At 43.6% G+C, this 27,649-nt stretch overlaps 2 protein-coding genes across 3 annotated transcripts in view; one reads left to right on the top strand and one right to left on the bottom strand.

The window, feature by feature from the left end:
* Positions 1 to 1,072: 1,072 nt before the first annotated feature.
* Positions 1,073 to 10,943, bottom strand: LOC135388589 (translocon-associated protein subunit beta-like). 2 transcript variants are annotated; one of them, XM_064618215.1, is made up of 6 exons: positions 10,841 to 10,943; positions 10,451 to 10,614; positions 8,101 to 8,199; positions 5,847 to 5,958; positions 3,140 to 3,217; positions 1,073 to 1,212 (listed from the first exon to the last, which is right to left on the bottom strand). In XM_064618215.1, the coding sequence occupies exons 2-6, from the start codon at positions 10,612 to 10,614 to the stop codon at positions 1,102 to 1,104; spliced, it is 564 nt and encodes a 187-aa protein (XP_064474285.1). In that variant the 5' UTR covers positions 10,841 to 10,943; the 3' UTR covers positions 1,073 to 1,101. The 2 variants fall into 2 exon arrangements, with proteins under 2 accessions (XP_064474285.1, XP_064474286.1); XM_064618216.1 differs by lacking the exon at positions 10,841 to 10,943 and adding an exon at positions 10,721 to 10,789.
* Positions 10,944 to 15,958: 5,015 nt separating this feature from the next.
* Positions 15,959 to 27,649, top strand: part of LOC135388587 (nuclear cap-binding protein subunit 1-like) — a 59,447-nt gene continuing 47,756 nt past the window's right edge. The window contains exons 1-7 of the mRNA XM_064618214.1: positions 15,959 to 16,122; positions 22,141 to 22,232; positions 24,071 to 24,171; positions 25,813 to 25,897; positions 25,982 to 26,053; positions 26,139 to 26,246; positions 26,602 to 26,649. Of these exons, the coding sequence (XP_064474284.1) occupies positions 16,083 to 16,122; positions 22,141 to 22,232; positions 24,071 to 24,171; positions 25,813 to 25,897; positions 25,982 to 26,053; positions 26,139 to 26,246; positions 26,602 to 26,649 (546 nt within the window). The 5' untranslated portion in view covers positions 15,959 to 16,082. The remainder of the gene's footprint in view (positions 16,123 to 22,140; positions 22,233 to 24,070; positions 24,172 to 25,812; positions 25,898 to 25,981; positions 26,054 to 26,138; positions 26,247 to 26,601; positions 26,650 to 27,649) is intronic.

The following is a 27,649-nucleotide window of genomic DNA, read 5'->3' as shown; positions in this document are numbered from 1 at the left end:
TCCTAAGAGAGACATCCCTCCGTGCGCTCTTTCACGCTCTCCGTTCGGCAGCGCGCTTCTCCCATTCAAATCGGTGAAGCGGAAACAAGTGGTCTCTTCGTCCTCGGGGGAGGAGTAGTCAGCTGGTATATGGATGTGTCTTCAATGCTTTTGAGATTTCTCCTTTTTTTTATTTTTTGCTCCGTTCGGGTTCGTTTGCGACATCGATTTATGGCCTGCGGGCTTTCGAATAATTTCCATATGTGGTATGACACTCCACAAGTGTGAGCACACAGATGTACTTATAATATATAGAGGAGAAAGATTCTAAATCTTAGATTAGAGAGTTTTAGGAAAATGTGAAAGTTTCAGAAAAAGTATCCGAAAACATAAGCAAATTGCCAGATTCCTTTGGAACGGGTGACATATCACGCTGCCGATTAACTGACAGCGATACGGACTCGGAATCGGAAGGCGCTTACGATTTCCTAACACTCTCTTATATTACCGTAAAGGTATTATCGCGATCGTAATATTTCCGCAAAATTACAATCCAGCAGCATTAGTAATGACTTAGGATTTGCAACAAAAGTTGCCATGCCTCACTTCACCCAATTTGCCAGCATTTGCTTTCAGCATTCGCACTATTACACACTTTTCGACACACAACATTGATTCCAAGCTCCAACCACATTTTGTCAAGTTGACGTAGAACCTACCAAGGAAGGGTTTGGCTCCTCTGGGGAGTTGAGGAAGCGCTGACCAGTGTCCAGTCCTCTGGCCCCAACTAGCTCACATCACCATCAGAATGTTCAATCAACCTCTTGCCTGCACAATTCCGTGCCCAGGACCAGGCCAAGAAGGATGCCTGTACAAAACAGCACAGTTGTGGAGGCGATTGAGCATTCCTCTGAATTTATCCCTGTTAGAGGTCGTTTTTGCATCTCAAGGTTTTCCGGGCTATCATTGTGTTGTATCCATAAATTGTTTGCTAGTTGCACATGGTCCATAGCAGTCCTTGCCCTATGCACGTTCTACCCTGATCAGTTTCAACCAAACTATGCTCTACACCTTCTAGCACCAGAAACTGAAGGTTATTATAAAAAGAGCACTTTATTTTCGTCAGTGTTTCTTAAACTGCTTGGCCTCATACTTAGACTTGCTGGTGTACCAAAGGAGGAAGGGAATTCCCAGAGATGGAAGGGTCATCACAGCAAAAGCCATCCAGTCCATCTGTAAAAGGAGCAAAGTGTGCAAGCTGGGTGCATGTGCACTGCGAGGAACACTTCAGATTTTGGCAAAAAAAAAGAAAAAAAAAAAGACAGAAGCAATTGCTATGAACTCGCGTAAAATTTTGCATTCTCTTTGCTTGCCTACTGGGACTACAATACTCTGAAAGCGACTATTTACTTCGATGCAATCAAGGCTTGCGTTTTATCTTTATTGTTGGCAGTCAGTTGTGCTGGTGTTTTTCTTTATTTAAGAGGGAATACGAGTGAGGCGGCATCTCCGAGTCACGATTTTTTTCGCGCGTAGATGGCGCCACACGAACATGCAGGTCTCAGCCTGGAGAAAGCTGTAACCATTACTCTTGGTACAAGTTACTCACTCCTCCGCAGGACTGTGTAGTCCCATAAACACGTGTGACCTCCTTGACTATTGAGGTGCAGGGATCTCAAGTCATGTTTGGGTTGCCAAGGTCAATCCAACTACAGAAAAAGAAGGAAAGAAAGAAGCAGATCCTGACGAAGGCGAACCCTTCCTTTTTGTCCCTTTGTGGACTGCATCTGTTGACTTCTTGGTGACTTTCTTGACACCACGCGAATTCCAAGTGTTATATTTTGTTCGCCGCGCTTATTTATATTCACCTGCTGATTTTTCTTTCACACAGAGTTCTCACACTAGAACATTTTGCAGGCAGAATGTTTCCGCAAAGCCAACTGCGGTTTATTGACAGAAAAAGTGTGGCTTATTCATTGATTAAACATGTGTACTCATATAAAATATTGTAAATTTACAAATCATGCCCCAGTGTAACGAACCTACGTTTGATGATAACAGGTCTTATTCCATTTCCTATGTATTTGTCCTTCATTTGAAACTGTCACAATCGGGCAGGAGGACAATACGTGGCACATTTGACAAACTCTCTCTGGTCCAATAGCTCTGGTCCTATATATTTGATGTCGGTTCCGGGACATTTCATCAAACACCGTTTGGTCGAAAGCCGTTTGATCAAACGCGGGACATTTGGTCGAAAGCCATTTGATCGAAACGGTAGCAAATGTTTGATCGATTTTATTTATTGGTTCGCCTAGAGCGCTGATGAAAAAAAGAAAGAAAAAGAGGACAACAAAGTTTAACAACGTATTTTTAACGTTTCTATTGAACTGACCATTGTATAGGAGAAAGAACAGTTTTAGTTTATTTACTTTACGCCCATGTGCAAGTGAGCAGATCTTTTAACTTTCTCTCTTTTTTTGTTCTTTCGGGTAGCGTGCATGTGTAGGAATCCCAGACGGATGGCAATCATCACGCCGAATTATCAGAAGACCGTAACTCTAAAGGCCAAAAAATTAAAACATCGAACAATCATAAGGCCGAATACCAGAAGGCCGAAAAGTCAAAACATCGAACAATCAGAAGACCGAAAAGCCACAAAACTGAATTACAGAAAGGTCGAAAAGTAAGGAACTCAAGATACGGAAACTGTTATTCCAACTGCGATAAAATATTCAAGAAAGAATTAAGTGAAAATGCTATTGATTACATTTCACATATGTGCCACAGTAAATGAGCTACAAACTTCCAAAAGTGAGAGGCCTAATTTACGCACTTTTGCATTTTTTTAAGGTTTTTAAAAACTTTCGCAATTTTTTTTGCAAATGTCTTCAATACGAATCGTTTGAAATTCGACAAGCTATCGAAGAAGGCCCTTTTTATCCAAATCGGTTCAGTATTAGCTGCAAAAAATTGCACTGTTTCTCCCATAGAGAACACATGGGGCCGCCGGAGGTCGTATCCCCTCTTAAAGTGCATGATGACCTTCTACGCATTTAATGGGTGTTTTGCAAACATGTTATGTCAGTTGCGAGTTAGCAGTAGCGTCTGTCATCTCAAGTGCCTTAGCAATCCTCTCTCCTCCTCATGCCCTACTTACCACATGTGGAGAGAATGTACGGTCAAAGTCCCGCACAGGAATGATGCCTCCCTCCCCAGGCTCAGTTGTGTGCCCAACCTGAAATGCATATGTGGCTCCATTTGGAAATCTCATCTGCGACAAAACATAACTGTGCGTGTGGTTGCGTGTGGCATGCCACACCATTCTTAGATGATGACTTTGTCCTTGCGTGTGTGTCATAGCAGTACTGTCATTCATCCTGCCTTTTTCTTTCCTCACAAAAATTCTCGAATTTTTGAATACGAGAACAACGAATTTTGAATTTTGATACAGTTTGATACGGTTTACGAATTTTGATATGGTTCACGCACACACAGTCACAGCTCTGAAAGTTACTCAGAAAAAGTAAAGAAGTTACAGACACAGTTACAGGAAAAGTTCCCACAAACGAAATGCAATTCATTTACAGGTACAGTTACTCACAAAGTGTAACTGGCTTACTCTTGAGTTACATTCAGGTTGTGCATGTTTAATGTGGCCATGGAGGAAGAGATAATGCGATGCACACAGCATCTAGGAGTCATACGCAGACGCTTCCAAAAGGTTATCGACATTTTAGTTTCTGACGAAGCAGCAGCTCAGAGAGGAAAACATGCTCCGGTGACCATGCCGGTAGGCTTCTGCATCAATGATTCGGTACAATCTTACCTTCAGGTCAAATTAAAACATATTTCATGACGAAGTTTGCACATTTGCTAGCAAATTTTGTGACTGTTCCTCCAATCGGCAACATCCGTTGTGTTTGACATCACAGCCAGTTCGCCTCGGAGGCAGGTCATAGCAGCCGCCATTCACGGCCGTGGTTAATATAGAATATTTTCGCTATTTGAACGATTTTCACCGTCATATTTCACAGGATGAATGCTTTAGTATGGAGGAACAAATTGAACATGGTCGTAGACTTGTTAAATATCCTTTCATGGTCCCTTCAAGAAACAGACTAGATCACATAGATGTTTATGTGAAGAATAAAACTAATAAGCAAAAAACAAAATGCCTGGACAGAGCAATAATGCACATCTAAAGTCATTATTATGGTAGTGCAGTTGTAACGTACTACACATGGTACTCATTATTACAACAGTGCATGCATACCACCATAAATTATAGTTATGAGAACAGAGGTAAAAAATCTACATCCTTAGCTGGGCGTCCACACGAGCAGTTAAAACCTCGTTTGAGTATGCTATTGTGCTTTTAATGAATGTAATTAAGTTAGTTACCCTTTTTTTTTCTGCATGTAAGTGCAATAATTATTTACAGTATCTCAATCTCTCATAAACACTGTCGAACAGGGCATTAGCGTTCCTTCATTGCATGCATGTGAAACGACAAGTTTTTAATAAAGGTAAGTAACCTTCATGTGGTGTGGGGAATACATTGAAAGGAAGTTGAACGCTTTTCTCAATGTGTCTGGCTTTTACTATACAGGGTGTCCACGCTAAGTGTGAACAGATTTTTTAAAAATATGTATAACACTTTTTCCAAGATGAAATCAATTGCAATATAGCATATGCTGAAGGGCGCTCCCTAGCAGGGCATTAGCAAAGTCCAAAGGCAATGTCTTAATTAACTTTCATTAATTAACTTTTTAATTATAAAAGCTACAAAGTTGTCCCAATGAGAACATCTGTTCCTTTCGGTCACCTGATATCGTAGCCGTTTTCAGAACAAAAATCCGTTCGATAGATAGCCCACAAAAAATTCGTGAAGGAACGCCATTTTTTTCTTTATTGTGTTCATTGCGCTTCTTAGAAGACGCGTATTTCCTTCATCCCCAACGGGAGAGGGGGAAGGAGCACAGTGCCGCCTCATGCGTCGAAGATGAGCTTTAACTTGCGGAAACAAAACAAAAACAAATGTATCGGGTGACTCTATCGGAACTGGCCTTATCTTGGGTTGCATTTTCCGTTTCCTTTTAGTCTTTTTCCAGGACGCGAGAGGCGATAGTGTGCTCTTTCTCCCTCTCACATTGGGAGTGAAAGAAAGATGCGTCTTCTAAGAAGCACAATGAACGAATTAAAGAAAAAAATGGCGTTCCTTCACAAATTTTTTGCGGGCGATCTATCGAACGGATTTTTGTTCTGAAAACGGCTACAATATCAGGTGAGCGAAAGGAACAGATGTTCTCATTGGGACAACTTCGTAGCTTTTATAATTAAAAATTAATTAATGAAAGTTAATTAAGACACTGCCTTTGGATTTTGCTAATGCCCTGCTAGGGAGTGCCCTTTAGCATATGCTAATTGCAATTGATTTCATCTTGGAAAAAGTGTTATATATATTTTTAAAAAATCTGTTCACACTTAGCGTGGACACCCTGTATATGTAAGACAACAATAAAGAGATTGCTCTGTACAGGGAGCGAAATGTGGGCCAGTCATTCCTTTGTCAAACTCGTTTCATATTTTGTGCTTCCAGGATGACAACACCACAAATATCTCATACAAAAGGCACTGGCTCCAGCCTAATATCCCAAATTTGTAAATGCACTGTAAGTTGCATGGTAGATGAACTGCCTCAAAGATGCCAATGACCTACTATGTTACGGTCACGTCTGCTACGAACAGTCCCGCCTTCCAAACATAATGGTCACTCACTTCGACAGCAATGCTAGCAAATTTAGGTATTGCCTGTTGTTTTATCAAGTTCCTGCACTCTATTTGGGTGACACAGAACTGCTCACCTGGATATCTTCACTCTCTTCCGAGGTTCTATAGTAAACATCTGCACTTGTGAAATTGAAACGACCAGGCTTCAGAGGCCTGATAACCACTGTGTGGCTCAGGTTAGCATTTCTGTGTAGCAGTATTGTTAAGGAATGAAGCACCATGTCAGAGTAACAACATGTGAGAATACAAGTATGCACAGACCCTCACATTTTTTTCAAAAATCGAGCAGCTAAAAATCAGGTTTTATTTGAGGAGCCGCAAAATTGGGCTATATGGGTTTATATCCGATGCAAAAAGCGTGCATCTCACAATTGAGATGAACAGTGTGTTTGCGCCAGGAGGCTGTCCTGACTGCATAGTGCTTAGCGTTCTCCAGCGCTTGTACTGGTGGATGACTTTGCACTTTGGCAAGTTCATTTTCGGGTTTTTTCCCGAAGTGACGGTGAAGCAAATCGGGGTAGAAGCGGGTTCTACCCTAAAGCATAAGGCCCTAATATGTACCATATTTGCTCACATAACTAATACATTTGCTATAACACCAAGAGGGGGGTGCTTAATTAACAAGATGGCGCTCATGCTCTCAATTGGACCTCAGTGTCGATACTCTGAAGTGAAGCTTATTTAGTGGCTCTTCTGGTGTACATTCTCCGCGTGCGTTAAAACAATGTTTTTTTTTTTCGAGGTCACACGCATGCCGAGTGTGCGCGCGTTGTTAAATCGTAAGAAAAACGTTGCGCCGCGCGTGGCTTCCAGCAGTTCTGCGTCTGGCTCACCCGTTCGGAATGGCTGTGATGTCCAGTGGCCAAAACAACGCCCAGCGCCAACCAACTTAGTAGCAATTTAGATAGTTCTGAAAAGGAAGGAGTCAGGAGCCAAAGTAAGCAGAATTGCCGATGAATCACCGAAGGTATAACAAAACTCCAACGCTCTTTTCTCCTTCTTCGATGTGGAAACAAAAACGAAAGCGTTGCTCGCATGAAGACTTGTAAGAGCATCATGTTAGGTGAAGTAGTACTTTAGTCCATGCGCATGTTTGAATTACCATGCAGATTTGAATTACCATTCAATGCAGGTTTGAGCTGCCATAGAGCTTCTAACACAGTCCTCATTTTGTTGCAGACAGTGTTATTATTGAGTTTGGAAGCTGTTTTCTTTTTACATTTGTTACACTATGTATAGCACGCCTGATAAGCCCGATTTTTACCTGTATCATATCATTCCAGAAATTTTACACCCGAATTGGATGCTGCAGACTGCCAACTGATTTTTACCCCCCAAATTTGGCAAAAAATATTTCCCAAAATCCTCCAACCCTAATTACGGTGTTACTTGAATGCAAGAGACCAGCAGATGAGTATAAACTTGAATGTCTCAGTCGATCTGCCCATAAGATTTGTTCCGTAACACTGTATGGATTGCCAAAACATTATTCATTTGCAACTGCATAGTTGTTGCACTATATAAAGTAGTAGAACACACCACAGAAGATATCACTAATGCATTCAATCAATATCAAAACTTTTGTCAACCTACTCACACCTAATCCATTCCCCTTACATTCAGCTTTCTTTTCTTTTCTTTTTTTAGTTTTTTCTATGCTGCAAATGCAAAAATCTAGTGTTCATCAAGAAATTTAGACGCTACAGCTAGAGTGCACTGTCTAAACACGGCAGTAGAGTTCTCGTCGTTTCAAATTTCAATGTTGTACTTTCCAAAACAACAGCTTATAGAAATAAAGATGGGCTCTAAATGCACAAAGTTTTGGATACAGCCGTATTTAAGTGCACGTAATTTGAATACATATACCACTAAAAAATATTGCTATTCTGGATAAGTAAAACTGTTCATGTCTCATAACTACCACACTCTTTGTAACATTATGCCAATATTACAACTAACGATGCTAGCCACGGTATAATATGCAGAGACTGGTGCACATGCAGTAATGTTGGCTCAATGAGATTCAGGCTATAACAAACGAAAGAGCAAACAGCTGCGCTATAATGAGGTACTTGGCAGATAAGTAACTTGGTACACCAAATATGCGCATTCCAAATCTACAGTGGCAGGAACAAAAAAATTTTGATGTTTCCAACGAAACTGTAGCTTCGCGGAAGCATTGTGGGAGAATCTGGTTTTCTGCAATGCTTTCACAGTCTTAGTCCAGTTTATACATTCCCTGAAGATGTGTCACAGCAGAAAATAATCAGAGTTACAGAGAGACTAGATCAAACGAGAGTGGACAAGCAGTCCCAGTGCCAAGGATACGGTGGCAGCCTGTCCACCTTCAGCTTGAGCATCCCACTGACAACCTGGAAGTCTGCTTCCCCAAATGAGTTGTCCACAATCCTGACATCAAGTGCTGCACTGAAATTGAATCATGCATTCAACTCCACAGACACTACATAATGACCATTTGCAGTAGTTACAGATGAGAGGCCGGCGAGAGGGGGATGGCGCCCACTTGATCCAAGGCCTCTTGTAATCGTATAAAGAAGAAATACTAAGACTATGTTATCGGGAATGACTCATCCCCAGGGCCAGTAGCTTCTCTCGCCGGCCCTGCATAGGTAGTAGCCCTCTCGGTCTCGCAGCGGGAGATACAGTGACAACGTTTCTGTCCAACAGAACTCTTGACAATACTCATCATATTCTGGACGAGAACAGCCTATAGGTGCGCTGTGGTACATTCCGAGAGTGTGGATGGATCGTTAGATCTACACAGCGTTCGAGAGATTGTAGAAAAATTGTCAGTTGTAATAGAAAGTCATTCTGAGGCTTGAACATGGAAGGAGGCACAGGAGGCACATTGTGACGATATGACCGCCGCTGCCGAAGCTTTCCGTGAGAAACTGGTCTGCGGAGGAATTTGTGGAACCATGTCAAAGACCGCACATTAAAGGAGCTCAGAAAGCACTTCAATCGCTACCATTTCTTTGAGCCAATGCATTAACCCGCGTATTAAAATGCACAATGCGAAGTGATTCGTTCAACAGTTGTATAAGTATCGCAGAATTTGATTTTAAAAATCCCGATCGTGCACAATGGTGGCAATGCCTGGAACGAGCCGACCAGCTGCTCACGTCATTGTGACGTCACTACGGTACAGCCTGCTGGTTAGTTTAGAGAAGCGTCGTCGGTTATATTGCACTCAGAACGACGCCGTAAGCCACAGCCGTGCAAGAAGTGTTCCTTTTGACTTTTTCTTTGATTTCTCAGATACAGTAAATGAACGTTGGCCCACAGACACTGTTTAAGGCATGGTTCAAGGTTAGACCATGAGACTGTGGAAGCACACTCATTGAGAAGTCCCCAAACAATGTTGGCTAAAATTCAGTCAACTGCCCCTGCTCAAGCTCGTTTGCTTGTCTCGTAGCTTGTCTCGCGCGACATTCCAGAGTAGGTGGATTGTGAGAATAAACTTCAGTTGCCAGTTGAATGCTGTTCTGTCTGTGTCTTCTATCGAGCTCCTTATCGTGGTGATTGTTACTGTTGCCCTGCTGTGTTGCGGCAATGAGTATAACACAGCACAACACTGACAGTTGCTTCAGTTCATGCTTCAAAATGATTGCCGCATCGCTATGTTTACTAATTCGCCCAGCGCTTCGATTTGCAACTTTGTTAGCCGTTCAGTGAATGTCTCATCTAGTTGGAGGTGTGTCCTCGTCGATACATTGTCAGACACAATCCAATGAAATCTATCGCAATGCAGTCGCTGGCGCATCGCAGCAGCAGACGTTAACCAACGATTGCCTGTTGCGAAGACCAACAGAGCATGTCATAAAAGTGCTACAATTTATGGTCAACTTACCAATCATCGAGCTAAACAACGGGAATGAGCCAAGGCAGGCTACAAACATGGACGATACAAACGTGGACGATACAAACATGCAAGTTGTTTGATTTCATCCGAGCTGTCCTGGCGCCGGTTACCACATGGTGACCGACAACGCTGGTGAAGTTTGCGTCCGCTGACATGTAAGGAATATCACCGTACAGTGCACAGCTCATCATCCTGCAGAGTTCCAATTTCCCACTCCGAAAGTGGCAACACGTGTCAATATTCCGCAGGCACTTAGGCTTCGAAAGCAACGAAAAAGAAGAAAGGTACCCCGTCAGTGCTGACCTCGATAGAAGCGTGGTCGTCCCTTTGAACTGTAATGATATCACTCATGACGTATTTTCCTCCTCCTCCTTGTTTGACCCCGTGGAGCGAGTCGAGCGGGAACGTATGCGGCGATGTTCAAGTGTGTTTTTTTCTATGAAAAATATTGCGTACAAAGAAAATTTGTGTGTTAATTGTCAAGTCAAATTGCCAGCTTTCACATGTTTGGAACTGAATTTTTTTATATGGCTTTCTGGGCTCCTTTAATAACAGATTACGACACATCTTGCATAATTACATTCAGATATATAAATTTCAAGGTGAAAATCGAGTGCCGCAGCTAAACTAGACATGGACCAAAACCTCTTCATATTATGCAGCATTTCCTTCCATTGCTGCACTTGACATAGGAAAGTTTCCGTGAACATGCAGGCCAAAATATGTTCACAAAAAATATTTCATAGATATTACAGCCTTAGACCCGTTGCCAACAGAGAAGCACTACTTCGATACCTTCCACCAACATTGTAGATGTTGTAATCTACGATGATGTCTCTCCCTTCAACAAGGAACCGGTTGAGGATCCTTTTCTGAACCAGCAACCGTGCTTCTGTGATTTCTTCCTCAGCACCCCATGCCAGACTTAGGCATGTGATCGCCAACAGTGCACGTAACATCTGAAATTTCAAGTTGAACTCTCATGAAAACCATGATCACTCAGTCGCTTTATCAGGCCGGCCGATCGACCCGCAACAAAACTTTACTTTACTTCCGTATTCGCACCTAAGTGGATCACAGTGTATAACCACAGGAATAAGCATACAGGTTATGCTATTGTAAGGTGCACTGCAATAAGATATACAGTCAAAAACAGTAAATATTAGGTGCCACCACGATACTCACACTGACAACGTGGAGGAGACACGAAAAGAGGCTTGACTTGGATTAAAAGTCAGCTCGCTTGGATTCTCCGCAGCGGCTCGTGGCTCCAGTATGGTAGCTAGAAAGGGTGGTACCCCGACCGGCGAGAGAAGCGCACGCTCCCGGGTTTAGGTTTAGGTTTAGGTTTGCCTAATCCCTTTTGAGTCAGGGCAGGTGACGTGAGGGCACCACAGGCAAAAGAAAAAGGAGAAAAAAAAGAAACAGAGTCTATGAAAGTTGAAGCGGTTGTAGGTGGGTCGGTTCCAGGAATGTCGCTGCTGTTGGCGCTTCCGGTCGCTCCGGCTCGGTCGGCAGGCTTGTTTGCCTTGGCTTGGCTCCGATGGCTATCGCTGGCGTCGCTGCTGCTTCCGGTGTTTTCGACGGCGAAGGTTTGCTCGGCTTGGTTCCTGACCTGGATTTGTGGTCGTTTCTTAGGGCACTTTTAGTCAGCCTATCCCAGTTCACGAGGTGTTGTTTACATCTTTCGGCGATGTCGCTGGGGTTTGCTGTTTCAGATGGAGTTGTCAGTCCTAGCATTGTTGCGATGTCAAGGTTTGCTGGGCGAGTCGCCTTGGTGGCTTGGCACCTCAACAGGACGTGGCTTAAGTCTTCTTTCTCCGCACCACATAGGATGCATAAGTCGTCGTTGTGGTTAAAAAGCTGGGACAGTCTCTCTCGCGTCAGGAGGGCCCCCGTTCTAGCTTGGAAATATAGGCCGCTAGCGCGGTCTCCTCTGTAGAGGTTGTATGGGCTGGGCTTGTCTCTGTATGTGGCGTAGAGGTTCATGCTCTGTTTGTTTCTTACGCGTTGTCTCCAGTAGTCGTTCTCAGTTTTCTTCATTTCTTTGTTGATTTGTTGATTCCATTCTCTGGCAGTGTTTGTTTTATGGCGACTGGTCCCCTTGCTGAATTTGGAATCTATTCGGTTTATTCGTTTTATCCAGTTCGTCTTTATGCCTGTGTATCTTACATGGTGGAAAATTATTTTTGCTAATCGATTTCGTGGTAGATGGATCAGTCTTCCCAAGTATCTTGTTTTTGACCGTGCCTCTCTGTATTCGAATGTTGACCATGCGACCTCCCCTTCTATGGCAGCATTCGCTGTGGCTAGGTTCCCTCCCAAAATCCATTTGCCGATCTCCCGTTGTTGGCGTTCAAGGATTTTCATGGTACTGGCGCTGTAGCATAATGCTTCATTTGCGTAGGTGGCACATGGAACTGATGTAGTCTTCCATAATAACTTACCGACGGAATATGGGTTGTAGGAGTGGCGGGCGAGGTGCCACACGTGTCCCTTCTTTTTGTTTGTTGTCGCTACGATTGTTTTTTCATGTTTCTCCAAGTAATTTAGTTTGTCTTCGATGAGCACCCCCAGATACCTGTAGTGGTGGGTGTGTTGGACGGTGGTATTTTGTAGTCGGAAAGTTTCGTTGCCGTTGTTGTTCCCCCCAATCTTCATCCATTGGGTCTTTGATCTGCTAAACTTCATTCCGTGGGCCTCCGCCGTCCGAGTACATATGTCAAGGAGGCGATGCAGGTCTGTTGGTGTCCTGGCGATGAGTAAAATATCGTCTGCAAAAGCCAGCGCAGGGATGTGGGTGACAGTCTCCTCGCCCAATGTGTCCCGGGTACTAATCTTGATCCCATTGTGGCAGTCTTCAAGTTTTATCAACAGCTCATTAAGGAAAATATTAAATAGCGTAGGTGACAATGGGCATCCCTGTTTCAGTCCCACCATCTGTTTCACTTTGCAAGATTTGTAGGCATCCAGTTGGTACGTGCAGTAGCAGTCAGAGTACATGTTTTGTATAATGTTGATCATGCGTTCCGGGACTCCAATCTTTCTGATTTTTTCCCAGAGTACTTCATGAGGGACGGCGTCATACGCCTTTTCCAGGTCAAGGAAAGCTAAGAATATTTCGTTGCCTGTTTTCAGGGTGAGCTCGATCAGTTGGGTAAGGATATACAAATTATCGCTTCCTCTTCTGTCTTCGCGAAAGCCATTTTGTAATTCGCTCAGCTTATCATCGAAGGTTTTCGCTATTCTTTTGTTAATGACAGCTGCAAACAATTTGGCGATGCTGTTTTGTAGCGTTATGGGTCGATACGAATTGAGATCGTCTTTTGGTTTTCCTTGACCTTTGTGTATTAGTCGGACTGTGCTTTGTTTCCACTCGTTGGGTAGTTGACCCGTCTCTAATATGTCATTAAAGATTCTTCTGAGGGCTTCTTTGGAAATGGGTTGGAGTATTTTTAGGAAATCATTTGGGATCCCATCTGGACCAGTGGCTTTACCCTTCGCAAGTCTGTTGATATGTTCTGTTAATTCCTGTTCTTCAATTGGCCTCAGGAGCTCTTCCTGCTCGTCTTGAAGTGGTTGTGTTATATATTTGGCTTGTGTACTTGTTCTTTTCTGAAGGTCGTCTTGTTGTTGATTGAAGTAGCGGGTCATGTAGTTCTCGATTTCTTCTTTACTGCTAAATCTCTTTCCTTCCTGATCGCATAATGCAGTTACAATTGTGGGGTTTTCTCTTTGATTTGTTAGGATTTCTATATAGTTCCAAAATTTTTGTCCCTTTTTCCGTCCAGCTGTATTGATATCTTCCTCTATACTTTTGTAATATTCGGCCATCTTTTTTGCTATTAATCGTTTGGTGGCTCTTTGTTGGTTTTCGTAGGACTCTTTTTCGGCTGAGCCTTCAGATTTGTTCTTGTTCGCCTCTCGCCAAAGGCGACAGAGTCTTTTTCTCTCGTTTATGGCATCGATTAATTGTTTATCGCACCACGGTTTTTGTCGGCTTTCTTTCGATCTTCCTTTTGTTTTTCCTATGTTATCGCTTGCCGTGCTTACTAACACATTCGTGAAACTTGCGTAGTCCGGCGCTTCTGTCATTTTGAGCATCTCCTCTTCCAACTTTTCGGCGAACATGTTCAACTTTTCCTCGTTTCCAACCTTCCATCTTGGTTCCCGCATGTGTTTTATGGGCTTGTTCCGATTTTTCTTCTTGTGATGCGTCATTATAGTTACTTTTATGCGGTTATGGTCACTGTCACAGCTAAATTCTTTTTCTTCGTCGATGTGGATCTTATTGATGGTCAGTGGGGATTGTTTCCAACGGGGGCAGGCGAGTGCATAGTCAATGCATGTCTCCTGAGAGCCTCTACTCCATGTCACGACGCCGGTGCATCTTTCGTGGAGATTCAGTATGTCCATGTTGTTATCTCTGACTATGCTTCGCAGGTGCTGTGCTCTGTCGCTCCCGCTGGAAGAAAGGCGCAGAGGGCGCTCCGAGCCGGAGGTATGCGTTGTTTCCCCAGTCGGCGGTTCGCATTTCGATGAGTTTCGCCAATAATTGTGTTCGGAAGCATTTTCTTGCCAGTTTATTCTTAGCCGAGACACTACGAACAGGGGCTACGTGTATTCTTGAACGATTGCGGGGCTTTCACACGAAAAAACAATAACAACAAAACGCAATTCGTACGATAGCAGCCGACGGATTCTAGCGAGCGCAAAAAGCTGCCGCGGCTGCTCCAATTACATATTATACCTTTTCGTTATCCGCCCTTTCCTCAGCAATAACGACACTTTACTGCACAAACAGGATACATTTGACTATTTATGGCTTGGACAATCATACAGCCCTGCCCTGAAGTCTTGGCGACTAGCATAGCAGCTACCGCAACGAAAATAAAATAAATATTAAATAAAATAAATAAAGCTTATTTAAATAAATAATAAATAAATAAACAAAGCGCTTGGCCTGGTCTTCCTGCGTGCTATATTAGTTTAGTCGAGACTGTTTGGGAATATTCCTGCGTACTCTTCTCTGTCGAGGTTTACGCCTTTTACGTAAAAATAAAGCCTTGTGATGAAATAAAATTTGCACTCAGCACCTGTTAGTTCATTTCTAAAAGCGATAAAACCCCGGTGCAGGGGACACAAAGAGACAACACAGACGAAGCACTGTCTTAGTTCATTTCTGTGGAGATCCCAACCAACTTGGTGTGTTGAGGCTCGAGCACTGGTGGTCAACTCATGGAGGCTGTCAGAATGTAATTTGTACATGTTGAAAAATCTAGTGAAAGCTGCTTCAAAGGAAACAGGGAAGAAGGGAAGGGTCCTTCTCTGCCGACGTATTCCCGGCGTCTACAGCTTCATCATGTCAGGGTCAGATGTATTCCTTCTTTTGCAAGGCACTGGCGACTCCACGCTGCTGTTCCTGCTGTTGCGCTGAGCGGGCAGTTTCTTGGAATTTGTCCGGAAATTTTTGGGTCCGGGAGTATTGTACGTACCGCACCATCTTTCATGGTAGGCCCGTCACGCTTCATCGGCTCGATCTTGACGTTCACGACAGGTGCGTTGGCGTAAAAGCGCAATCGTCGAAGTGTATTTCGCAAACGGCCGAATGCGTTTGGAGAGGCATGTCTGCACTTGGTGTACGCTGATTCCATTCTTGAAACCTTTCTGGGTCCTGCGGAACGGCGAAGAGCGCGAACTTTCCAGTTGCGTAACGGTATCCAGTGTTGCAGCCGGGCACAGAACAGTGTTTTACATGCTGCTTACGTTGTCCAGGCATTCAGGTGTCATCCCTGTGCGCTGAGAGAACCAAGTGGTCACTTGCTGAGAGGCACAAAACGCTAAAAAGGCAAAGAAATAGACGAGCGGGCCGGGGACGCAAGCAAAACGTACGCGCGAACGCGGCGAACATAGCATACCTCAGACTCCCAGCGCCCGCTGGCGCCGTCTTCCAGCGGCGGCGTGCTCCGATGTACGAGAGAAGCGGCGCGGTCGAAGTACCATAGCTCCAGGCTCCAATCTACCAATGGCAACCTTGGCCTTGGCGGCCCCCGCGGCTCGTCAAGCTGCGAGACAGCATTTTTTTCAGGGAATTATACAATTAAAAAATGATTCAAAGTACGAAAGCAAGAACCACAACTACATTGTCGTCAATAATATAATGTTCATGTAGACTCGTAGAGAAGACACGCACCCAAAACTAGCCCCAAACGGCCCCAAACCCAAACCACCAAAAACCAAAACTGGCCCAGTAACCATGCCAGGAACTCCACAACTCCACTGTGCCATATTGGATAACGGTAGTAACTAGCGTGCGTATTAATTCCAGGTTTATTGTAGAATGGCGGCAGTGTCGTGCATGGTGCTTGGTGGTGCCTGGCAGTAGTGACTGTGCAGTCGTATAGCATTGTTGCGTTTTGGTGAAACAATGAGTCGGAGAAGACAGTTTGAAGAAGACGATGATGACGGCAAGTAGTTTTTAAAATGAGTAGGAGAGCCTCGCATTGTTAGCGGCATGGCAATCCGAAACCGTTCTTGACTAGTCGAGATGCAGTGACTGCATCTAAAGCAAACATCAAACGCCGTGAACTTGTGTTAGGGGATGAATGTTTCTTGTAGATGAATGTTATTGTTGTTGATTGGGTGTACTTATCATGTACGGTGTTTACCCGGCCTATTAATGTCGCCATTATTTGATGTTCCAGTCTCATGAAACCTCACACGAACGTAGCTTTGTTGGCTTTATGTCGCCCAACACAGCGTAAACTCGCAAACTAACAACCATACAAGAATTCAGTTGGATACACAATAATCGTGCGGCTGATGCATTGTTTTCTAGCGTAAACTAATAAAAAAAAGAACTTGTACAAATATCCATTGAACATGCAACGTAGGAGGAGAAAGGGTCAAAGAGGGAAAGGTGATGGTGGTGCAGAAGAGGTAGAGGTGAGCATACCCTCATACCGTGGGTTTCGGATAATCCTGAGGAACAACTCACCACAGAAAACATGCAAGCATCACAGCTTTCTCACAGATATGTGTCCACAAGTAGTTGACATGGCCTCATTCATGGTGAGGGCCCTACCAACAAAGAACCTCAGCCAAGCAAAGAATACAACACAAAAAGTAGTCAAAGGCCCGTGACGGCACACAGTGTCATCACTAGGGGATGCAGTCTGTATCAGGTGACATGCTGCATCAGTACTCATGCTTCCTCCTGTTCTCTGTGACACAATGACACCAAAAACAACATGAGGAGTCCCCTGCAAGCGTCCCCTCCTGTATCATTGTCTTGCTCCTCCCCCTTTATTCCTCCTCTTCCCTGCCTCCTATTTGCACCAGACTGCTAATTTCTTGCAGACTAACTGCACTTCCCCAAACATCCTGTCTGCAAGGTCACTGGAACTCATGTGATCTGTTGAAATGCATTTGTTTACCTTCCATTTCCTTACGTTGCTCTCCCTTAGAGTTCTAGTAACTTCACTGCAGGAGGTGCATGTCTTACTGCATGCCATCAGATGCCAATTTGTGCACAACATGTGGTTCTGACTCGTCCAATTTCTTTTGAAATGAGAACAGGTATATTGAATGACACCACAGGCAAAATACCAATATGAGGTAAAACAGCAGCTGCAAGCCAAGGGCTTCACTCTCCGTGATAGGTTTCTATCTCTAACAGTTGTAAATTTTCACACTGCAACTCTAGGTGTGTGCATGTGTGTGTAGTATTTCCTTGTGCATAAAGTTAAGAGCCAATGCCTATAATGTTGTAATCGACCAAAAGTTTTGGGCGATTGGGACACCAAGCAGCCTGCTGGACCAGAATGCTGGTCCCCTGTGCATGTATGAAATCATCACGAAAGACTCCGGGGAAACATGAGTCTGGAAATAGTGTTTTACAAGGTCACAGGGGCAGGGAAACAAGAAGTACCATAATGATTGCTCAAGGGCATCTCTTCCTTCCAAGCAATGCAAACCGAAGGCTGTCAACTCCCATAGCATAGCAAATAGGATGATGGTGCAGGTTCAGGGTAGCCTCGTCCCCTTTTGCATCAGGGCAGGCACCGAAGCGGTGCCACAGGCTAAGAGAGAGAGAGAGGCGGAAAGAAGGAAGAGGAATCATGGATGAGGGGAGAAAGAAACTGAGCGAGGGAGGGTACAGGGAGAGAAGTAGTGAGGTCGGGGTGATGGAAGCAGAGGGCGTCCTCAGTGCATTACAGCAAGTGAAAGGGTTTTATCTTTGAGAGGGTGCAGGAAAAATACTGTGTAATGTGACTTTGTCGCATTTTATGAAGAAACACCCGCTTGCATTATGATAAGGTAGAGTTTCCATTGTGTGATTTTAGGCATCCTTGACATATTTTGTGCAATTGATATAAATTGTATACAGTCATGTCTCGACTATCGGACACCTCTGGAGTCGTCCCCTTTTGTCCAGATAACCGAACCAAGCGAAATTCAGGGAAACCTGAGAAATTTGGGAGACCTCTTTATACCACAGAAAAGGAAACAAAGAAAAGATCATTACTTCAAAAATTCGTGCCAAGTGAGCTGCTTGAAATTAGTAGACACATGTGTGACAAAACTTTCGTCACAGCCATGGCACCCACTGCGTCACCATGCTCTTCAAAGAAGGCTAATGTCTCAAATTTGGTCTCGCTCGCATGTTTTCGTCTGATGCAAGTGTCTTTGGCATAGGCCAAAAGACAGGTGATGCTTTCAGATGGCATGGACATTGACGTTCACATATGGATTTCTTGCACCCGGTGGATACAGGGCACCTCTTCCGTTTATCGTCTACTATTTCTACCGTATGCCCACACACCTCAAAAGGGAGTGACCTCTGAAGAGAGGGGAGTCAAACAGTACAGAATGCCCTGGTGAGATGTGACCTTTTTCCGGAATAATGTGAACAGAGCACAGCACATGCCTGGGACAGAGGATGTTGACACTTTTCCGGATAAGCGAATCAGAATGACCGAGGTCCTGGAAGATTGGTCGCCATACTTGCTGTCCGGATACGGATCACAAATTCCGGATAACCGAGATAAAACACAGTGGTAGCAGGTTTGTTCACAGTAATGTAGTCCAGGTAACAATTTTTCCGGATATCTGAACTCCGGGTAAGCGAGGCATGACTGTATGTAGGCTCAGCAACAAATGGGGCTTTTTTGTGGGGTTCAACCAAAATATCATGGCTCATGGTGGTTAAAGGGACCGTGAAAGGATATTTGACAAGCCCATGATCATTTTTAATTTGTTCCCCTGTACTAAAGCATTCACTCTGCAAAATATGAGGTTAAAAATGGTTCAAATGGCGAAGATATTCTATATTAACCACGGGCGTGAACGGCAGCTGCTACGGCCTGCATCCGAGGCGAACTGGCCGTGACATCATACACAGAACATATTGCCGATACGTGGACGGGTTTTTGCGAGCAAACTGCAAAATTTGCAAACAAGCTCGCATACTTCGCCATGAAATATGTTTTAATTTGACCAGGAGACAAAATTGTATCTCACTGTTGACACAGAATTCTACGAGAAATGTAACATAGCCGTTGACTGTCACCATGGTTACCGGAGCACGTTTTCCTCTTTGAACGTCTTCTTCGTCAGAACACACCTCCGCCGGTGACATTTTACGAGCTGCTGAGTACCGAACGATCCATAGACACTGTGTGTGTCGCATAATCTCTTCCTCCGTTGCTGACAATTTGCCTTTTGCCATATTTCAAGTGATTTCTACGGCAGATATACGACGTCGTTGTTGCCCAAACCGAAATCATGAACCCACATGGTCCAGTGGAGTGTGTCCTCCTCATCGTTCACAGTTGGCTGAGAGAATTGGATGGCGATGACGTAAGCCCGCTTCGAAGGCATATATCCAGTGGTCATGCCCTGCTAGTTTTGTCTGATAACTGCGCCCTTGTTGTACTGAATACGGTTAAAAGTCGATGTGTGTACGATAGTGAGGGATCATGAGAACGGTTTCCTGTAGTAGAGTACTCGGAATTCGTGAAAATCATTTCATGGTTCCTTTAAAGACTACCCAAGCTGAAACAAGGTACTGAAACTGTTGTAGAATTAAGTACCTTAGGCCCGGTTTCACCAATGCCAGTTAACACTTGAACAGAGATTAGACTTCTCTAAACCTGGTGTTAATCGTCAACCCTGTGTTACCAACAACTCTATCTGACCCTGTTTAATGGAAGGTCTCGCATAGGCGTAACTGGGTGGACGATTAACGCAGAGTTTAGGGAAGTCTAATCTCAGTTGAAGTATTTGTTCGTGACTTGGCAAAACGGTCCTGCATCTGAATTTTTTTTAGGGTGCACTCATTGTGAAGAAGAGAATCTAATGAGCCAACAAATAAGAAATGAGATTTTTGCTTTTCCTAAACTGGTCTGAAGTAACAGCTCTCTGAGCCTATGCCCATAGCTTTCTATCAGTATATTATGTTTATTCTGCCAGAAAAGTTTAGCCAGATTGCTGCATGCAACAAAACTGAAATGTGTTGAAGCTGATGTTATTGGCATTACGTAGTGGAAGTATACCGAACTTGCACGCCTAAAGGGACCATGAAGATATCCTCAAGACGTCTGAAAGCATGTATAATGAATTTCTGGACGCTAGTACATTCACCATGCGGAGTATAAACCGAACACAGGTTAAAATTATGGAGATACTTTTTGAAAACTGCGGCCCAAAAAACGCGACTGCTGCTGGCGTGGCGCAGAAACTGGATGCGACATCAGAAGCAGGTGACCTTCTCCACTGGTGGGCTGGCTTGGTACAACCTTAGAGTGAGCAAATGATGAAGACAGGCCACTTGTGTGTGTGCGGGGAAAGGGGAGGAGGGTTGTGGCAATACCATATAGATACAGAAAGCCTGCTTACTCATCGACATGACGTAACAACTAAGAGTCAGCCCATTAATATAGTGGCCCTAGCCAATCACGAACGTGCTTTTCAGCGGATGTAACCAGGAAGACGAGCCACCATCAGCTTCATAGGCAGCAGCGGTTGTCTGCGAGTAAACGTTCCCTCGTGCTAAATACGAAAACAAAATAAAGCAAAAAGGTCCCATATTTTTCTAAAGACTGATTAGCGCATGTTGCACTTTTAGTCTGAGGTTCAAATTTGTCAAGTTAGCTGCCAGTCTGTGTGTTTTGCGGAATCGGAGTAGCAGACAAATTCTGACTTTATATGTGGACGCAGCGAAGGAGAAAAGGGAGGTATTAAGCAGGCCCTCTGTGTCTAGGTGGAGTTGGTTGTGGGCCATCGCAAGACACTATTTTTTTTGTGTGTGAACTGTGCCTGTGTTGAATCCAAGATGACAAACATCAGACGCATTTAGGATAGAAGTCATCCTTGAGAGCTGTTCTCCACTGAGAACTCAGATTTTTTGCTAATCTCTTCATTGTCACTTTAAGCATTATCCCTACTGTAACACTTACCATTGTTGCAGCACCATGATGATAATTCTTTTCTGGTTTGTGATGAGAGTATGTCACTCAGTATTAGGAATTGAAAGTCGTGGTTGGTTGGTCGTGTAGTTGGCCATTTTTTACTTAAACATACCCAGTTTGTCCATAGTGCTTTGGTGACATTGTTTGGTGACATCAGCATTTTAGTAGAGTGGCGAGCACATGATCATTATCAGGTTGGAAGAACCAGAATTGGAATGTCATCTGTGCTCCATTGTACGCTTTGAGGACCAGGGAAATATGATTTACAGATCAGGAAAGCACTGGACATTTTCCCAAGTAGGCCTAAGAAATGGCCAAGATGACCTCATAATGCCCTTCGTGTTTGTGAGACTTCATGTTTGTGTCTATCCCTTCGTGTTCCCTAGTCTTGGGGGTTTTACATCATGCTTCATCTTCAACAGTTCGCTTGCTTCCTAGCCATTTTTTCATTGCCCTCATGTCATTGCTTAAAGCTCCAATTGGTTATCTGCCTTCTGTTGCTTATGGCCTACCAGTTTGTCCAATGATTAAATCATCCTTGCGCTCCCAGTATGGGCTCTGTCTCATGTGATGATCGCTCAGGGGCTTTGTGAAAGAGGGACAGTGTTCCGTTTCACGGAGCATGAGGACATCTGCATGGCCAAGCAACAGAGCGCAGTTCCTGTGTTGAAGCAATTTTATGTGTATCCAAATTCTGCCTTGAGGGGAAACAGAGTAGTAAAGACACATTTTGGACAAAAGTTATTCTTGAGCCATTCTCCACTGAGAACTCAGATTTTTGTGGAATCTCTTCATTGTCACTTTAAGTATTATCCCTACTCTAACACTTACCATTGTTGCAGCGCCATGATGGTAATTCTTTTTTGGCTTGTGATGAGAATATGTCACTCAGTATTAGGAATTGAAAGTCATGAGTGCAGTTGGCCGTTTTTTACTTAAACATACTCAGTTTGTCCGTAGTGCTTTGGTGACATTGTTTTCTGTACACTGTTTAACAAGTTGTCTTGACCACAGATTTTCGTCACCGGAAGAGGAGGAGGGTCAGCTCCGAACCGAAAGAAATCGAGGATCGTTTGGAATCCCTCATAATGCGCGTTGGTGAGAAGGTATGACCTTTTCTGTTATTTTAAACGTGTCGTCTCACTCATATCGTATTTCTCGAGCTCCTTGTCCAGACGGTAAAACTGGAATGCCAGGTTCTAGACTGCAGTTCTTTATTATGTTCTGGGGCCTACTTTGGTAGGCTTTGCAGCCTCGGGTGTTTGGGGGCCGACAAATACAGGATGTGCGTAAGTGACGAGAGAGGGACCTTGAGCCATTATTCTTGTAGGACAGTGGAAAGCTCCCTATGTGCCACTCTGTGGGACACTGTTAAGGGCAGTGATTCCTCAATCACTCCTCCAGAACACTCCAGATTGGATCAATAGTGTTAAGATCAGGTGACTTTGGAGACCATGATGGGTCCTCACTTTCATATCTGTCTAGCCATTGTTACTAGCCTTGCTATGTATACTGGTACATTGTTGTCCTGATACATGGCACCACCTTCTGTGTGCAATGTTCAAATCATTGGATGCATACTTAAAGATGGAGCCCTGTCATGGCAATGCGTGCACCGACAACACAGGTTCTTCTAAGCTATGATGTGTATATTGTACCATCTGTTGTATAGCGGTCGTACTACCAATTTAATTCAAGGTAAAATCCTGCCCTTTATTATCACATGCAAGATAAGAGAAGTTGGCCACCATGCAGTGCACACTTTTTAACTTGTGCTTGTGGTACTATAATTGCCAGTTTCTCAGTCTCATTGTTCAACCTGTGCATACTCCTAAACGCAAGCACAGGACAGAAAACATGCTGAAAGCACAAAGCACAACATTGCTTCACGTGGGAGCTTCACATAGCTCTGCACCATATTGTTTGGTACTAGCAGAGTGTTCAAAAGCTTTTTTAGTGAGCTCCAGGTTCCAACTATGGTAAAGTAGTGAAGCTTGGGAAGAGGGACTTGACACTGCGGAGAGTAATGGTGTAAACTGTCACACAAAATCTGCTGCCGGTGTACAGTGGTGTGGTGTTATGAGCTCCATCAAGAACAAATATAGATTACGGGTTACCCACTCCGCACTGAACATGCTTTTTGTCCTCATTGCTATCATGTCATACACACCCTTAGCTTAAACACTGCAACGCTCTAGTCTTGGCCATGAAAACAGCAAGACATCTTTGTAACCATTTAATTTGGGTATTAGAATCTGCACAGCTCCTATGATGCATATTTTACAATTTCTAGCTTTTTGTGTAGTTCAACATTCTTAAAAGAAAAGGATTTAAAACATCACCACAGTAAAATTGTTACTCCTGTGTCTATATTCATCATTGTATCTTTCTGTTTACAGTAGAATCTCTCTGTAGTGAACCTGCATGTAGTGAAGATATGGATATGGTGAAGTAAACCTGTGGTCCCAATGTGTTGAAACCTGTTTTTAACTACTGATGCAGTGAAGATACTCATATAGTAAATTTTTTTGGCAGTCAGACCAACTTCACTATACAGAGGCAATACTGTACTATGCCATTGTGATGATGTCTTTTGAGGGTGAAATTATGTAGAAATAATGAAGGCTCACAGCATTTATTTTTCATAGTTTGGTGGCACGAATACACGTGTATCAAACAGACAATTGATGATGATGTGGAATAAAAATTTAAAAAATTAAATTTCTTATTCCAGGTAATATTACTTCTTTCATGTCAGTTTTCAAACTCAACTTTCGTACGAAATATGAGCACTGGGGATGGTAGCATAAGCATGGTTTGTAAGAAAAGTTTCAGAGGATTGTCAGTGAGCTTCTGGCATCCCGTTAATGTTTTGTCACAGCATTTTTTGTGCTCATGTCTGTAGCTTGAGTAGCCCAACTGAAATTTGTTTCTTACCTTGCAGAGCACATCATCTCTGGAAAGCAACTTAGAAGGTTTGTCGGGTGTCTTGGATGCAGATCTGCCAAGCTACAAGGGAAACATTCTCAGCATTTTAGTAGAGTGGTGAGCACATGATCATTCTTAGGTTGGAAGAACTTGAATTTGAATGTCGTCTGTGCTCCATTGTCCACTTTGAGGAACAGGGAAATATGATTCACAGATAAGGAAAGCACAGGATATTTTCTACGTAGGCCCAAGAAATGGCCAAAATGACCTCATAATGCCCTCATGTCATTGCATAAAGCTCCAATTGGTTATCTGCTTTCTGTTACTTACGGCCTACCAGTTTGTCTAATGATTAAACCATCCTTGCGCTCCCAGTATGGGCTCTGTCTCATGTGATGATCGCTCAGGGGCTTCGTGAAAGAGGGACAGTGTTCCGTTTCACGGAGCATGAGGACATCTGCATGGCCAAGCAACAGAGCGCAGTTCTTGTGCTGAAGCAATTTTTTATGTATCCAAATTCTATATTGGGGAGACACAAAGTAGTAAAGGGTTTGGGATACCTCGTTAATGTTGGCTTACTCTGTGTGACGAGTGCAATATATTAGACATCAGAGTGAACAGAATTATTCTGCTACGTAACATGCCTGATGCCCTCTTGAGCTGAAAAGGAAAAATCCTGCTTCTTAAGAGGTTCTGGTGCTTCAACCCCAGTTATGCCAAATAAAGTCGTCTGCAGCGATGTCAACTTGCATTCCACATGTTTCAGTGAAGGAGGTAATAGGTGCATAGAAAATGAGCACCTCAAATACTGAAACTCCCCTTGCGAGGTGGTCGCAGGTGAGGTTACGTGCTTGCGAAAACCAATAGGAATGGGCAAAGCTCTGCATTCCACATGCAAAGCGACGCATTCTAGTGTGCAGTTGTTGCGTGTGCTTCAAAATACATAGCAGAATTCGTACTTACAATGAGTATAGGAAAAAATGAGTAGTGTTAACATGCGCGTTTGCATTCTGTTGGTAGTCATCGCTGTTCTGCAAGTCAGCTTCACCTCGTGCTCATGTGTGCTAGGTGAAGCCCACTTTGTGGTAAAGTGTTGCCCGGCTATATGCATTATTTAGTCTGAAGCATCGAAGGAGTGTATTTTTCGTTTCTCATGCAGAGATGTGTGCCAACATCACTCTTGCCTGTGGTGGTGTCGGGTCCATTTTGGGCAGGTGGCCATGACGTGATGTTGGCTTTACCGGAGGTTGCTGCATGCTCACCACAGCTGTGCTTTTCAAATGACATCTTTAGCAAAATACCGATGTACCCCATGATGGCGTTGGTGTCAGTTTCTTTCCTTAGTAGGGAGGAATATGTTGCAAAGTAACAAAAAAGAGAAGGAAGATACTCGAAACTATGCTTTAGTGAAAGACTGGTGGCAAACGTCTATAAAAAAAAAAATCAGACTGGGAACAAGAAAGACACATTTGAATAATGGTGTAGACTTGGGCAAGTTGGTGACTATCTATGAAACATGAAAACGATGCAGAAACGAGATTCAGGGTAGAAGCACACAAACCAACAAACCAACTCATATTCATAGATAATAGAAACATCATCACTAGTTACAGGTGTTATTTATCTGCTGCCTTTCTCTGATAGTTTTTGCAGTCTTGAGATGCACAGCTTGTCAGCAGCCACTGCAAGTGAATGTATAAATGGATGCATATGTAAACTGATTTAAGGTAACATCGTAGCACAAATTTGCTTTTTCAGTGCTGTAAGGATGCCAGAGAAGACAACAATTTATTCGACGCTGATAGGACTCTTAAATGCCCGGAACTACAACTTCGGCGGTGAGGTATGACTCCTGACCAAAAGATGCGGCTTTTATGGCACTAATTGTTATTAAGTTGCTTGTGCAATTTTTATTTCTTGAATCTAGTTTGTGGAGCTCTTAGTGAAGAGCTACAAAGAGTCTTTGAGGGATGGAAAATTAGAGGATGCCAGAATGACTGTAAGTTGCCTAAGCATATTCTACATTGTGGTTGCTTTTGCAAAGGCGATTACCCATGTATTATGTACTTTTCACTTCATTGCAGGTGCGATTCTTTGCTGATCTTGTGAACTGCCACGTGATCTCCGTTGGATCTGTAGTCAATTTGTTTGAAAACCTAGTGGAAGTAACCATGGAGGAGGGAATCCCACAGGTAAGTGGTGCCCAAACTCGATACTCACAACAGTCGAGCTTGTTTATTGTTACATATTGGTAACTGCGATATTCAAATTGTCCTTCCCATCAGCTTTTTCTTCCAAGTACACGTAAACATAACTTTGTTACAAACATTGTCGTGAACAAGGCAGATTCTTTCTTCTTGGGACGCAGACTACTCTACTACATTTCAAAGACTGTTTGAACTTGGTGCGACCAGAGATTTTGCTAAGACTAATGAAATCCTATTTAATGTCCCCATTAGCATGCTTATGAACAGGCTTGACTGGACTCTATACTCATTTTATTATAACCAAAATATATCAATGCTGCTTTTGCGTAATCTTTGATAGGTTCGATCGGACTGGTTTGTGTACGTTGTGCTCACGTCTCTGCCATGGGTAAGTTGTACAGGTTACTTTTATAGTGAGTGCTTGTATTGTAAAATTACTTTCTATGTGCAGTGACTGAGTGGGCAAGGACTATTTCGTGATGCCTGTACCAGAATTGAGCTTTCTATGTAAAAATGAGCTCTGAGGAAAAAGAAATATTGCTTTGTGTATATTTCCTACTCATTTGTTGAAGAACATTGCTTGACCATCTGACGTTTGTCTAAGCAGTTTCATACCTGCCAACTCTCCCGGATTATCCGGAAGACTCTCGAATTTCGTTCAGTCTCCCGATTGTACGGACACGCCCTCTAATCTCCCGGAAAATTGGGGCATTGTGCTTTTCTTCTTTATTTTTCTTTAAAAGCTTCACAAACACCTGAAGAATTAGACAGCCAGTAACACGTGTTTCGCGACATGACCATTAGTGGCTGGCGGTCGCACCAGATAGCGTGTTTCATTGTGTCCGTGTTTCTTGAGGAGACGTGCTGTCATCCTATCGTCAGTCCAGTTGCGTACGATAGTTTCGTCACCTCCGATGGTGCTCTCTAAAGAGAAGAAATACGTGCAGGTGTTCCTCATACGTGCCAAGTGCCTTTTCACGGGCTTTCTGGTTGAGCACAACCATCCGCGGAGCATAAGTGACCATGCGTGACCACCGTTCCGGAGGATGTTCCTAAAATGTGACGAAGCGAAACGCCGCTGGTGTGGACAGACAAAGACCAACAAACACTGCCATCATCAATGAAACATCTGCGGCCGTGCAAAATGCAATGTTGGAGAGCCTAGAGACGACGCGTCTTCGTAATTGTGGTAAAGGGAAGGAACGATAGGGCGTCGCAGCCCACCCCATAGTGGCTACTTATGACATAGAGCAATCGCAATACACTGGCAATGCTATTTCGGGTGCACAAAATTGATCCCCCCGTGTCACGCACTGGGCAGCCTCTCGAATTTTGAGCTCGTCAGGTTGGCAGGTATGCAGTTTTTGCAAGACCTTTACGTGTTTGCT

This window comes from Ornithodoros turicata, chromosome 3, assembly GCF_037126465.1.
Source record: "Ornithodoros turicata isolate Travis chromosome 3, ASM3712646v1, whole genome shotgun sequence".
Classification (NCBI taxonomy): Eukaryota; Metazoa; Arthropoda; class Arachnida; order Ixodida; family Argasidae; genus Ornithodoros; species Ornithodoros turicata.
The sequence above is the reverse complement of the archived record's forward strand: the minus strand, read 5'-3'. Positions and strand labels throughout refer to the sequence as shown.

What these genes read in the sequence shown, in the direction of transcription:
- LOC135388589 (XM_064618215.1), bottom strand. Translation starts at nt 10,614, where the DNA reads ATGTTACGTGCACTGTTGGCGATCACATGCCTAAGTCTGGCATGGGGT. An exon ending in ATCTACAATGTTGGTGGAAG is followed by an intron (nt 8,200 to 10,450) that starts GTATCGAAGTAG and finishes ATTCAATTTCAG; the next exon opens with TGCAGCACTTGATGTCAGGA. An exon ending in GTACATTCTCTCCACATGTG is followed by an intron (nt 1,213 to 3,139) that starts GTAAGTAGGGCA and finishes CTCCTTTTACAG; the next exon opens with ATGGACTGGATGGCTTTTGC.